At 39.3% G+C, this 15,289-nt stretch overlaps 1 protein-coding gene across 1 annotated transcript in view; it reads left to right on the top strand.

Moving 5' to 3' along the window:
* The window catches only part of LOC132816073 (contactin-associated protein-like 2), a 1,374,393-nt gene that overhangs the window by 898,727 nt on the left and 460,377 nt on the right, over window positions 1-15,289 (top strand). The window contains exon 14 of the mRNA XM_060825502.1: window positions 11,451-11,607. Coding sequence (XP_060681485.1) covers window positions 11,451-11,607 — 157 coding nt within the window. The remainder of the gene's footprint in view (window positions 1-11,450; window positions 11,608-15,289) is intronic.

The raw sequence follows: 15,289 nt of genomic DNA, 5'->3' as shown, positions 1-15,289 counted from the left end.
AAACTTCTTAGTCAGGCGTAACTATTTAAAATGAATTAGGAACGTTGGAACAGGAGTACCAATTCAACCCGTCGAGGCTACAAATCAAATGGAATATCAGTGCACCCATGGACAAGGGGACCATCAACACAAAGCATGTTCTGACAAAGCTTAGCTCCTTATGATGGTTAGCCCTAGTAATGCTCACCATGAACAAAACTGTTTTTTTTTGTTAAAACGCCATCCCACTGACCAAGAGATCTCAATCACTGTGACATTTCAGATACTTAGCTGATTTCTAATTGCAGCACTTTTTAATCATTTGGTAATGTCATCTTCTCATTGATTGTCCTGCTGCTCAGCTGGGGATTTCCAGAATTTTGCAAATAACCAAACAAAAGTTCTTTCAGACATATAAGTAATGCAATGTGCATGTGATTTGACAACCCATAACAAATTGTAGCTTTATGGCTAATACCACTTTACATTGCATTGTAGATTTGTGGCAATTATGCAAGACAGGACACATCTATGCTACAAATACTAAGCACAAATAATGGTATCTATGCATTGTAATGGATAATAAAAAAATAAAAGAAGCAATCTTGACTAAACAGGTGACAGAAGTCTTCAGTTGGCCTGTGACCTCCCATCATTGCTGCCAGAAACAGTACTTATGTTCCCACCAGTAGTGTTGAGGCATCTGTGACCCTTTAAATGATTTCCTCATTTACATTACCGCACTGTCATCAAACTTGGTCAGCAATTGGCAACAATACTCATGTGAGTAGGACCACACTACATTATGGGTTGATTGTGATTGGTTAAGTTTTCCATTTCAAATACAAGAGCAAATATTTCAATGTTCTTCCATAATTTGCGTGAAAGTATCGTTGAGTTGGGTGAAATGAATTCCTTTCAGGGCGCTCCTAATGACGTAAAGTTGTTGCATGTAAATTGTGTTGTTTTCTGTTTAATAAATGAACAATGCACCATATTTCATTTCTTCTAAAGTAGAACCTAGTCAGATCAAGCAGAAATTTGGACTAATTTACAGCTGGATTTGCTATGCTTTGTAATTAATTGGATTCTTAAATTCAGCAACAGTTTGATTTCACAAGTTAAGAACCCTTCTTAACCTTTTTGAGAAATAATTAAACACCTAAACTAATTAATTAACTGACAGCCCCATAATGAGTCAAAAAATCTTCATTGTGCATATCGTTTGATTTCAATGTTACAATAATGTGAACTTATGAGTAGGAGCAGAAACAAGCCATTCATTCTCTCAAGCCTACTTTGATATTTATTAAGATCATGGCCAATCTTTTTATGTTTTGTATTTCACATTCCCATCAATCTCAATAAACTTAGAGTCTGTTTAGGCAAGGGAATCTTGCTTTTTCAGCTTAAAAGAAATTCAATGACCTTGCCTTGACCAACTTCAAAGTCACAAAACTGAGTTAAAAAATGATCCCCATTTTTAAAGCAGTGCCCCCTAATTCTGGATTCACAAGAGAAAACATTCTATCCACATCCATCTTGCAAAGACCTTGCAGGATCTTATGCAGTTTAATCAAGTCACACCAAACTCAGATGTAAACAGCCCAGTCTGTCTAACTCATCCTCAAAGGACTACCCATTCATTCCAATGATCAATCTGGTAGAATCATAGAATCACACAATGCAAAAGATGCCATTCAGTCCATTGAGCTTGCACTGACAAACCCACTGTAAAGCTATACCAGTTTCACTTTCCAGCACTTAGTCCATAGCCTTAAATAGAATGATATTGTAAGTGCTCAACCAAGTACCTTTTAAAGTTTGAGAGGTTTCCGGCCTCGACTACCCTCCTCGGCCATGCATTCCAGATGCCCGCCACTCTCTATATGAAAAATAACTTATTCAAATGTCCACTAAATATCCTGCCTTTCACCTTAAAATGATGCCTCCTTGTAGTTGACTGTTATTGTTATTTATTATTAACAGATGAAAATGGCACACTATTTGAGACATGGCCTCACCAATGCCCTCTATTACTGAAGTTTAATAGCCTTACTATTACGTTCAATTTCTCTTGTAATAAAGGATACCAATGCATTAGCTTTCTTGATTATGTGCTCTACCTACATATTAAAGTTTTGTGATTCATCCACTCAAACACCTACCCAGTTTCCTATTCCTCTTAAAAATCATATCGCCATCAACATTTATTTCCCAACTTTGAGAAGGTGTTGGTGAGTTCCTTTCTTGAAACACTACAGTCCATTTGATGTACCAGGATTTTGATCCATTGACAATGAAGGAACGGTGATATATGGGGAGATATCTGATTATATATTAGAAGCTGATGGCCTAGTGGTATTATCACTAGAATATTAATCTAGATACTTGGTGGTGCTCTAGAGACCCAGGTTTAAATGGAATTTAAATGCAATAAAAATCTGGAATTACGAGTTGAATAATGACCATAAAATTGTTGTTGATTATCGAGAGAAAGCATTCATAGTTATGCAACATGAAAACAGATCTTGGTTCACTAATGTCCTTTAGGGAAGAAATCTACCATCCTTACCTGCTCTGGTATACATGTGACTCCATGCCCACAGTAATATATTTGACTCTTACCTGCTTTTTAGGTAATTAGGCTAGAAATACTGGCCTAGTCAGTGAGGCCCACATCCTGTGAAGAAATAATAAAAAATTCTAAATCAGAATGTTGAATGGCTTGGAATAGAACTTGCAAATGTTGTTATTTCCAAGTACCTGCTAATCTGGGAAGCACTTGTCATTTAATTTACACAATCTCTGAAATTGTGATTGCAACTAAAAGAAATAGCATGTCCCAAGTACATCAAAGTTTTTTTCCAACATATTGCTGTAAATCGTAGGTAGTAACATTATACAAATTGATAGTTTGTTCTGCAAAATGAGTGAAAGATTGTTACAAAATACAAATTGTTATTTTTCTCAAAAATACAGTCAGTAGAGAATATTTATTACAGAACTGTGTTCATAAAATCAATCCTGGTTTTGGACAGCAGTACAATTTCCAAACATGATTGATAGGGTTATACTCTAAGCATCTCCACTCTAGCATGGTCATACAGAATCTTCAAATGCAGCTGCAGCATGAATAAATAAATCTGTAATAAATAGGTAGCATCAGTAATGGTGACTATGAAGCTAAAAGATTTTAATTATATTCCATGTGGTTCATTAATTAATTTTTTGAGGAAAACCATCTGCAATCCTTACCTGGTTTGATTCTTATGTTATTTCATCCCACAGCAACACTGTTGACTCTTAACTGCCCTCAAAAATGGTTTAACAAGCCGTACAGTTCTACATCATGTGGACTGGAGTGGTTCAAAGAATGACTCACCACTACCTCCGCATGGATAACTACAGATGGGTAATAATTGAAAGCCTTACCAACAAAGACTGCTCCTCATAAATTGCATCATTGGGTCTTAAAAGAAATAGCCGTAGAGTTTATGGATGCAGTGGTTATGATCTCCAAAACTTCCCTGGGTCCTGCAAAGATCCCAGAGGATTGGAAAACCCAAAATATAACATTCCTACTCCTGAAAGAAAAGGGACAAAAATCAGGAAACTGATTTGTTATTCGAAAAATGCTGGCATCTTTTATTAAGAAACCAACAACAAGACATTTAGAAAACTATAATGAAATCAAAAAAAGTCAAGAGCATTTTATGGAAATATTAGAGTTTATTTCACACAGAGGGTGGCATATGTATGGGATGAGCTGCCAGAGGATGTGGTGGAGGCTAGTAGAATTACAACACTTAAGAGGCATTTGGATGGGTATATGAATAGGAAGGGTTTGGAGGGATATGGCCCAGGTGCTGGCAGGTGGGACTAGATTTTGTTGGGATATCTGGTCAGCATGGATGGGTTGGACCGAAGGGTCTGTTTCCATGCTGTACATCTCTATGACTCTATGATACAATGAGCAGGTTGAATAAAGGTGAACCATTGGACATGGTCAACTTAGATTTTCAAACGGCATTCAGTAACATATCACCATTAAACGTGACTGCAAAAAATAAGAGCTTATGCCACTAAGGGTAATATAATAGCACGAATGGAGAATTGGCCAATTAGCATGAATAGGGATTGGGATAAATATTGTGAAACTGTCACTAGTGGGATCAGTCTCAATGCCACTATATTAATGTTTTAGATGAAGGGACCCAAGTATATTATAGCAAAATTTGTTGATGATACTAGCATAATAGTAGTAAAATACAGAATATTAATTTAAACTTTGACCATCTAATTTTAATAACTTAGACTGTTATGAACTAAGATGATTTTTAAAAGGAAGAAACATGGATTTAAAGTGGCTATAACAATCACCTGAAAGAGATTAAGGCAAGTTCAGGAAACCAATGTGGAAGAAACAAAATTATCTAAATAAAATTGCCATATTTTCTTAAAGACATGGAGGACATGATTTCATTTATACTTGTATGAGAAATTACACATATTAGGCATGAAATAGTTACATGCTTAATCCAGCTCAATGGACAATTGAGCCAGACTTGGGGGAAAAAAAACAAACTATAGTTCCATAATGCTTAACAGAGGAGCTGAGAAAAGGATTTGTAAGACAGAACCGGAAAACTCTCTACTTCTCCCTGCCTAGATCAAGTAGCCTCTTGATAAACATTGCCCAGTGATAAAATAAATTGGATAAAGAGCTATTCACTGAGAACTCAAGAATATTTACAGATTTCACTGTTGTTGAACATAAGATATCCATCAAGCAATTGAGGCCTTAGGTTACAACATCTCAAGGACTCTTAAAAATGTTTTAAACTTATATTCTTTACTTTCGATAATCTTTGACATTCACCCTTTCACTAAACATTACACCTTTCTTTTGTGGGATAGATATCACATGCTATAATTTTACTTTAAGATAGTAAGTAATAAAATTCTTATTTTTTTCCACTCAATAAAAGCTTGTAATTGGTTCCTTAATTTTGAGAAGTATGATGTTCTAGTTGAAGTGTGATATGGTTACATGTTCGAAAAAATTAAAGCTATTTCTTAAGAAAAATTGAAAGAGTGTTAAAAAGAGTGTCATCATTTCATTCCTGCCCCCGTTTTAACAATACAAAGATATGCGGGAAAGCAAGTAGTCAGGATGATTACCAAGAAACATGGATATGATAAACAAGTGGGCAACACAGTTGACAAATTTGGAAAATGTGAAATTATCTATTTTGGTATGAAAATTGAAAAAGAAAAATAACATTTAAATTGAGACAGGCTACAGAATGTTGTTCTAGGCAGAAATCTGGCAGTCTATGCACATGAATGACAAAAGATAAGGATGCAGATTTGACAAGTGGTTTGGAAGGCAAATACTTGTTTATTCCAAGAAGGATAGACTATAGAAGAAGGGAAGTCTTGCTTTAACTAAACAGGACACTTCAGTCCATATCCAGGCTACTGCATATAGTTTTAGTTTTCCTGAAAAGGTTCTCTGCAAGGAGGTGTTTTATGAGGAAAAAATGGTATGGTTTGAGCCTTTACTTACTTGAGTTTAGGAAAATAAGATAGACCTGCATAGAAACTTTACAGAGAAGATACTGAGAATATGTTTGAACAATGGGACATTGTTTTAAATTAGGATTTATCTGATGAATCTTTATTTTTAAGATGCAAAGAGGGATTTCTTCACTGAAAGAGTGTTGAATCTTTGGCAGAGAGGAGTGAAGACTGATTCATTACATAAATTCAGACTGAGATGGATGGATTCTTGAACCAAAGCTGCTTCAAAGGTGATGGGAATAGAAAGAAAAATGAAGCTGAGGCCAAAAAGACAGATACCATGATCTGAGTGAAATCCGTCTGTGTTGTACACTTTCTGTGATTTCAATGATCCAATTAGCCACGATCTTATGAAATGTCAGAGCAGGTCCAAGGAGTCATATCGCCTACTCCTGTTCCTCTTCCTTATCTTCTTCACACTTTTAAAATCAGTGCATCGTAACTGCAGTGTACCTATTATGATTATTTTCAACATATGGCAAACATTGATAGAGTAAACTTCACAGTAGACAGGCAGGAGGCTGGAAGAACACAGCAAGCCAGGCATCATCAGGAGGTGGAGAAGTTGATGTTTTGGGTGTGACCCTTCTTCAGGACTGGACAAGGGGGATTCTGTCTTTATTGCATATGAGGAGGGTGTTTTGAGCAGTGGAATGGGGAATGGAGGTGGTGCAGTGGAGGGCTGTCTGGATGAAATAGGGAGGAAAAGTATTTTTTCGAAATAACTGGCCACTAGTGATGCTTGAGAGTGAAATGTCTCCATGTCCAAGCAGATGCAGTGGAGGCAGTAGAATTGGGAGAACGGGAAGGATACTGGGTAGGAGGAGGTGTAGTCCAGGTAGTTATGGGAGTCTGTTGGTTTGCAGTAAATGTCCGTCTGGAGACTGTCGCTGGAAATAGAAATAGAGAGGTCAAGAAAGAGAAGGGAGGTGTCCAAGTTGGACCAAGTAAATTTCAGGGTGAGGTGCAAGTTGTGGGCAAAGTTGATGAACTGCTCCAGTTCAGCCTCGGTGCAGGATGCTACACTGATGCAGTCATCGATGTAATGGCAGAAGAGTTGGGACACAGTGCCTGTGTAGGTACTGAAGAGGAACTGTTCAATATAGCCGACAAAGAGGCACACATAGCTGGGGCCCATTCGGGTGCCCATGGTCACCCCTGTATTTGGAGGAAATGGGTGGAGTTAGAGGAAATTATTTTGAGGGGGAGGATCAGTTCAGCAAGGTAAAGGAAAGTGTTGGTGGAGGGGGCCTGGATGGGTCTGTTTGAGAGGAAGAAGTGGAGGGCCATCCTTGTGGGGTATGGACATGTATAAGGCTACACATCCATAGTGAAAATAAGACATTTGGGGTCGGGGGATTGGAAGTTACTGAAGAGATGGGAGACGCTGCTGATGGCGTGAATGTAGGTGGGAAGTGCCTGAACCAAGGGGGTAAGGATGGTGTCAAGGTAGGACAACATGAGTTCAATGGGGCAGGAGCATGCCAAAATGATGGGTCGGCTGGGAATTTGGTCTTGTGGATCTTGGGGAGCAGGTAGACCCAGCAGTGCAGGGCCGGGGGACTATGAGTTTGGAGGCAGTGAAGGGGACAGTACTGAAAGAAATGAGGGCACGGACAGTGCGAGTGATTTTGGCCTGAAGGTCACCTTGGGGTTTTGGGCAAGGTGGAGGTTTGACATGGTGTTGGAGTATTGGCATTCAGCCTTTGTGACATAGAGGTCCATTCTCCAGACTACTATCACCCTCCCTTTTTCAGTGGGTTTGATGGTGAACCGGAGGTTGGTGCGGAGAAAGTGGAGTGCTGCACATTCGGAGGGAGGTTGGATTGGGTGAACAGGGTGGAGAAACTGAAGGGGCCAATGTCCATTTCCTCCCTCTGTCATTCTGACAACACTCCGCTGCACCACCTCTAATCCACGTTCCACTGCTCTAAACCCCACCCCCTCCAAACACAATAAAGGAAGAGTCCCCTTTGTCCAGTCTTCAGCATCTACACAGACACTGTGCCCCAACTCTTCCACCATGATCTCGATGAGTGCATCGGTGCAGCCTCCGGCCCCCAGGCTGAACTGGAGCAGTTCATTGATTTCGCCCACAACTTCCACCTCACCCTCAAATTCACTTGGTTCACCTCGGACACCTCCCTCCCCTTTCTTAACCTCTCTATTTCCAACTCCGGTAGATAGATGTTTACTACAAACCCACACACTCCCATAACTACCTGGGCTACACCTCCTCCCACTCAGTATCCCACAAGAACACCATCCCATTCTCCCAATTCCTCCACCTCTGCTACATCTGCTAGGATGAGAAGACATTCCACTCCCAAGCATCCCAGATGTTCCTATCTCAAATGACACACTTTTCCTCCTTCTGTCATCCAGACAGCCCTCCATTGCACCGCCTCCATTCCCCTTCCCACTGCTCTAAATGCTCCCACATCCCCCCATCCCCCTTCCCGTCCAAACGCAATGAAAACAGACTACCCCTTTCCAGTCCTGAAGAAGGGTTACACCCGAAACATCAACTTCTCCACCTCCTGCTACTGCCTGACTTGCTGTGTTCCTCCAGCTTCCTGTTTGTCTACCTTGGATTCCAGCATCTGCAGTTTTCTTTCTGTCTAACATAGTAAACTTCACAACTTAACCTTACATATACAGTGTAAAGGGACACCTAAGAGAATCTGATTTCATCAGTAGACCTTACATTTCCATAACTTGAAATGTAAATTACTTTGACATTGGCTAACAGATATCCATATGAAGTTGTGTTCAGTTTTGGTCACCTTGCTGTAGGAAGGATGTTATTAAACTGGGAAGAGTGCAGAAGAAGTTTACAGGGATGTTGCCAGGAGTCAAGGGTCTGAGTTATAGGGAGAGGTTGGACAAGCTAAGACTTTTTTTCTTTAGCGCATAGGAGACTAAGCGGGGGTATCTTACAGAAATGTGCAAGACCATGAGAGGCATGACTAAGGTGAATACACTCAGTCTTTTTCCCAAAGTTGGAGAATGAAGGATTGGAGGGCATCAGTTTAAAGTTAGTGGGAAAAGAATAAAGGGCAACCTGAGAGGCAACTTTTTTACACAGAGGGCAGTATGCATATGGAATGAGCTGCCAGCAGAAGTGGTTGTGAAGAGTAAAGTGACAACATTTAAAAGGTGTTTGGCCAAATATATGGACAGGAAAGGTTTAGAAGGATATGGGCCAAGTGCAGGGACATGGGGTTAGCGTGGATGGACATTTTGGTCGCATGGACCAGTTTGGGCCAAAGGGCTTGTCTCCATTCTGTCAGACTCTATACTCTAAGCCAGTTTCATCTGAAAGACAGTTAGCGAATATAAAGTGGAATAATAAGCAGCAGGTCAGTTTATCTAATAATCCATTCATTCTGTCAGCATGACCGGTAACAGGCAAAAAGGAGGTTATCAGTGAAACAGTTCATTGCAAATGAGTTGGAAAGGTGACTGGAACTGAATTGACAAGATAGATCTATACTCTGCAAATGTCATTAAGCAAATTATCATATAAATATCTTCTGTTCCAAAGAAGGGCTTCCCTTTAAAACAGATAAATACAGTAAAACTACCGTCAATAAACTAGGCCATGGCTTCTTCCTCATGAGCAATGAGACTCTGAGATGGTTGTATTAAGCAAATGGCATCAGTCAGTTATTTTACAAAGTTCTACTGCTTAACACGTGAGATATGACTATTGGGCCTGTAATGGGAAGTTTGACAATTTATAGTATATAATCTGAATGCAATATTTACAATTATAACTTGATATCATATGACAAACAGTTACGAGGAACAGATTATTGTTAGTGGCACTAAATTCAGTGGCAAATACACATGAATTAAATATTTTACAGAAAAGCTAGTCAATCACAGTCCTGTATCATTTGAAAGAGAGAAAAGATTTTTATTGCTATCTTTCATCACATTTAGATTTGTATTTTCTTTTATTGCAAGAAGTTCAAAGATTTGAAAGAAGGTTGATAGATTTTATTATTTCAATCCCAGCAGAGACAGTTCTTTGAGCTGGTGAGCTGTTGACATGCATTTCATATGTGCAGCAATAGTTTTAAATCCTGACAAGAAAATTATTGTTCATATAACATTGGTGCATGACTTGAGGATTACAGATTGGACCCTTCAAATGGGGAAATGAAGCTGTCAATCACAAACTGAAATTCAATGTATCAATACATGTACACGGTCCTTCTTGTGGCTTTCTTACTCTATAGTTCTATTGAACTTCTGTAATATAATAGCTCAAGCAAGTAATTTATTGTCACAAGAAAATGCAAACATTTGAAAAGAGCATTGCAACATCTCGTAGACCTATGTCAGTGTCATTTTCATTTCATGCTGAGCATTGCCAGCCTTTTTGTTGTTCCCATTTGATCTATGATGTCTGCTCCTGACATAGTCCACCAAATGTGATGCTTCTGAAGTGAGTGTGCCAAAGATGCACAACCACATTTGGAGTAAAGTCAACTTTTATAATCAATTAAAAATGTATGATAGCAAATCAAAAGCCTGTTTTACACCTTACCTGAGTCTCTTTTGTAATAGAAATTTGCTCTCACATGACAGTAATGTTAAAAAGTCTGTGATTCCCTCCAAATCATTTGTCCCAGCAATACCGTATTGATGAGACCTGTTACATCTTATCTATAATATAGAGTTGCATTTGTGATTCATGTAGTTACGCGGTGATATTGGAAAAAGCGCTGAGTTCACTTTTTCTCAGATTACTGAGGTTTCTGAACACAACTGGGTGAGATGGAAACATACTTGTGTGAACAAGTTCATATCTCTGTGAACCTTTCATACATATTCCTGCTGTAACATTAGCTGTATTCCAGTGTAATGAAGGTACGATGAAGCATATTCGCTGTTCTTTAGCTCAGATCTGGTGCTTATGTGATAACTTTATGGGTTACGAGTCTTTTCTGCCTCAAATCCATTGACATAGGAGGTAGTTGAGTCAAGGTAGATCTCCTTGTATTGAGGCAGGTATTTTCCGGGCTTTTGTGACATGACCTCCACGACCAGTCTGGCAATTCCCATTTCACAAGGTGTGACGCACATTCTTTCTTAATGGCTGAAAATGGTTCACATTTTTGATTCTTCAGTTATATTTAGCCATGCTATCGCTATGCAATTCTCAGTTAATAGCCAAGTTGTATCGCCTATTTTTAAATACCCCACCATTTTTACCATCTGTGCAATAAGGCCTCACTTCCTAACATATGATTGTATCCATATTCCAAATACTTCCAAAACTTTCAAATCTGCATAGACTAAAGAAGAAAAATGAACTCTAAAATGGCTCTGAACATGGTTTGAGAAAAGTTTATTTTAATTCTTAACCTTCAAATCAAAGCATGTCATATGGCCTCTCAAGTCTGTTCAATCATTATGTTAGATTAAATTTTAACTCCTTTCACATGTCTTCTACAATCCTTTATCCTTTGCCCAAGAAAAATCTAGAAAACTCCATCTTAAAATTTCAAATTGCTCAAACCTCAAAATTCTTTTGGGGCAAGAGATTTCCAAAGCATCCTAACTCATCAATTATGTATAATCTTGCAATCCTCTGTCCAAGTACTTGTTGTATATCTCTTAATAACTTGCATTTTGTCACTCAGCCTGTTAATGTTGCATTTGTCCATTTCTATGGTACAGGACACATATAATGCAAAGTATTTGCTTTCAATGAATGTAACATGATAACTATGGAGTCAAATTTTGATTTCAGCTTTGCAAAAACAATTATTATCTCTGGTACTATCGCAGTAAAACTCTTACAGATATTTCAGGTTTTGACAGTCAATTATCAAAATTTATTAAGTGTGTCTGCTATGTTTTATTTGCAGCTGGAAATCCATATACTTGGTGGATAGGAAGAGGAAATGATAAGCATTATTATTGGGGAGGTTCTGGCCCTGGAATACAGAAGTGTGCATGTGGGATTGAGCGAAATTGCACCAATCCAAAGTATTACTGCAACTGTGATGCTGATGCCAAACAGTGGTAAGTAAATTAACCATGATCACATTATAAGCATCATATTATAGCAATGACTTGTAATTATATGAATACAAGAAGTCATATCTCTAACATATAAAACTTGTAAATCTTCATATAAACTATGTAAATTAACTCCTAACTGCACCCTTCCCGAGAGATTCTTTACAGATTTATTATGGAATCTTTTAAAAGAGTTTCATAAATGAAGAAAAAAATGAAAAGTTAAGGAAGTATAGTTGATCCTGTATAAGGCATTGGTGAGACTGCACCTGGAGTTTTGTGCACAGTTTTGGTCCCCTTTTTTTAAGTTGGCATTGGAGGCGGTTTGGAAGAGATTCACTAGATTGATCCCAGTGCTGAGAGGTGTATGAAAAGAGGCTGAACAGTTTAGGCCCACACTCTCTGGAATTTAGAAGACTGAGAGGATATCTAATTGAGGTATTCAAGATGATAAAAAGTACAGATAAAATAGATGTAGAATGGATGCTTCCTTTTGTGGAGCACTCTAGGACAAGAGATCATAGCCTTAGGATAAGGAGTAGCAAATTTAAATTAGAGTTGAGGTGAAACTACTTCTCACAAAGGGTTGTGAACCTGTGGAATTTGTTACCACAAAGTGCAGTGGATGCTGGGACAGTGAGTAAATTTAAGGATGAGTTAGACAGACTCATTGGTAATGGATTGAAAGGTAATGGAGAGAAGGCTTGAAAATAGGCATGAGGAGCACATCAGCCATGATGGAGTGGCTCCTATATTTTATGAATTTTATAAATTTATGAATATCTGACGAGTTGGTGTTGACATTATTTTATCATCCTCATATTTTTCTCTTCCTGTGGACAATCAGATATAGTCTTGCAGGATAGAGACTCATGTTTAGATATGAGGATTACAGACCTGGTTCATCGTTACACATTGGAGTCAGGGCACAGCCTTTGATCAAGCATTACCAGCTAAAGTCATGGTGCTAACTTATATTGTGGTTACAAGCTTGGACTCTGAGGTTCAGGTCAGGTTTAGGGCCTTAAGATGGGGTTACAAGCTTGAACTGAAGTTATGAACTCAGTTCAGGGTTAAGGCTCAGGTCATAATTATGAGCTTAGGTTAGACAATCGGCTCAGGCTCAGGTCATGACCAGGGTGAGAGTTATACTTCAGGGTCATGAGCTTGAGACATGGTTAAGAGCTTTGTTGAGGGTACAAATTTGAGTCAGGATATCGACTTGCATAGGGGTACACCCTGAGATTGGCGAATGGGCTCGAGTTGGTTTGTAACCTTGGGTCAAAGACACAAGCATAAGTGAGGTTGCAAGTTTGGGTTTGATCATGTATATGTGTTCCAATCCAGGGTTATGAGCTTGGGAGATGATTTAAAACTTGAATTGAAGGTGCAGGCTTGTGTGAGGGAAACAGCCTTGATTTGGACCAATAGGCTCAGTTGGGAATTACAGGTTTGCACTAGGATAATGAGCTTGGGTCGGGATTCAGACTTGTGTCAGGTTAGAGGAGAGTTCACGGCTGTGACCTGCAGTATAGTTGACCTTGGATTGAGGGTACAGATCTAACTTGGGGATATGGGATTGTGTTAGAGATATGGATCTGGGTGGGGATATAGAAGTTCAGATTGGGTTTTAAAATTCATTCACAGAACGTAGGTGTAGCTGCCTGCACCTGCATCTTATTAACCATCCCTAGTTGACCTTGACAAAATGGTTGTGAGTTCTCTCTTAAACTACTGCAGTCCATTTGCTATAAATAGATCCACAATGCATTTAGGATGGGAATTCTCGGATTTTGACCTCACATCACTGAAAGAACAAGAAATATATTTCCAAATCAGGATGGTAAGTGGTTTGAATAGGAACTTGTAAATGGTGGTTTCTAGGTATTTGCTGCACTTGTCCTTCAGGGTGATGGTGGTCATGGATTAAAAGATGCTTTCTAAGGATCTTTACCGAATTTCTACATTTCACTTTGTGGACAGTACACACTGCTGCTGCTGAGCACTGGTCGTGGAGGGAGTGATTGTTTGTTGATGTTGTACTGGTCAAGTGCCTTTTTTTTTCTGCATGATATTAAGCTTCTTGAGTGTTGTTAGAGCTGTACTTCTCTAGTCAAGTGGGAACTATTCTATTACATTCCTGACTTGAGCCTTGTAGATCGGGAACAGGCTTTGAGGTTTCAGGAGGTGAAACTTACTCAATGGAGTCGTCTATCTTTTGACATGCTATTGTATTCACTGTGTCTGTGTCATAAATCCAGTTCAGTCTCTGATAAATGGTAACCCCTAGGATGTTAAGAAGGGGAGAATTCAGTGATGGTAATGCCACTGAAAGTCTTTTTGAAGATGGTTAAAAATCACACAACACATAGTCCAACGGTTTATTTGGAAGTACAAGCTTTCAGAGCTCTGTTCCTTTGTCAGGCAGCCAGTGCGGCAGGACCATACAACAGAATTTATAATAAAAGGTCAGAATGACATACAACTGATGCGATGTATTGAACAAATCTGGACTGTTGTTAACTCTTTAATCACTGAGAATGAGGTTGCAGGTTTCGATTGATTAATATGTAAATCCCAGAACTTCATTCAAGTCACAGTCCTGAGATAACTTAAGGTTTTATCATTATACAAAAATGCTGTCATCAGCTGACTGTCATCACCTCATACACTGAATGACCTGACCTGCGCAGCCTTTTGTGGCAGTGAGTTCCATAGGTTCAACACTCGCTGGCTGAAGAAGTTTCTCCTTATCTCCATACTAAAAGGCCATCCCTTTATTCTAAGGCCATGCCTTTGGGTCCTAATCTCTCCTACCAATGGAGATATCTTCCCAAGGTCCACATTGTCCAGGCCATTCAGCATTCTATAAGCCATTCACAGATTGCTGTGAATGCTTCAGCCTGGTCTTTTACACTGCTTTGTTGAAGTCTCTTATCACTAAGGATGGGGATATTTAAGGAGCCACCACCTCCAGTTGTTCAACTGTCCACTGCCACTTATAGCAGGATGTGACTGGACGCAGAATTTCGATCTAAAGAATTGGTTGTGAGATCACTTACTTCTGTCTTTAACTTCCCACTTATGTTTAGTAGTCCTGTTTGGTGGGTTCAACAGGTTGATGTAATCTTAAGGTATGCGTGGTGCTGCTCCTGGCATGCCCTCCTGCACTCTCCATTGAGCCAGGGTTGATCTCCTAGCTTGATCGTAAGTGGTTGAGTAGGGGACATACTGGGCCATGAGGATGCTGATTGTCCTGGAGTACAATTCTATGGCTGTTGATGGCCCACAGAACCTCCTGGATGCCCAGTTTTAAGTTGCTAGATCTGTTAGAAGTCTGTCCCATTCCACTACACAACACAATGTAAAGTATTATCAATGTGAACATGTAAAGTAATTCCACACAGGCTGGTATCACATCACTTTTTGTTTACACATGGAGATACCTGGACACTGATCCAGCTTCCTCAGAATCAGTGCTCAGAGTGAACAGACCCTCTGACATTCTTCTTTACATCTATCAGCCAGGGCTCCTTGATTGGACTAGGTTAACAGCCCCAATCAGGGAACTCATATTCTATACAGTTCACCTGGCTGACCTTGTTACAATTACTACAAAATGGGACTTTATCTCCACAAGGACTGTGCAGTGGTCACTTTTACCAGATTGATAAGAAGGAGGTCA

Source organism: Hemiscyllium ocellatum, chromosome 5, assembly GCF_020745735.1.
Source record: "Hemiscyllium ocellatum isolate sHemOce1 chromosome 5, sHemOce1.pat.X.cur, whole genome shotgun sequence".
NCBI classification, from domain to species: Eukaryota; Metazoa; Chordata; class Chondrichthyes; order Orectolobiformes; family Hemiscylliidae; genus Hemiscyllium; species Hemiscyllium ocellatum.
This window is presented reverse-complemented; position numbering and strand designations above follow the sequence as displayed.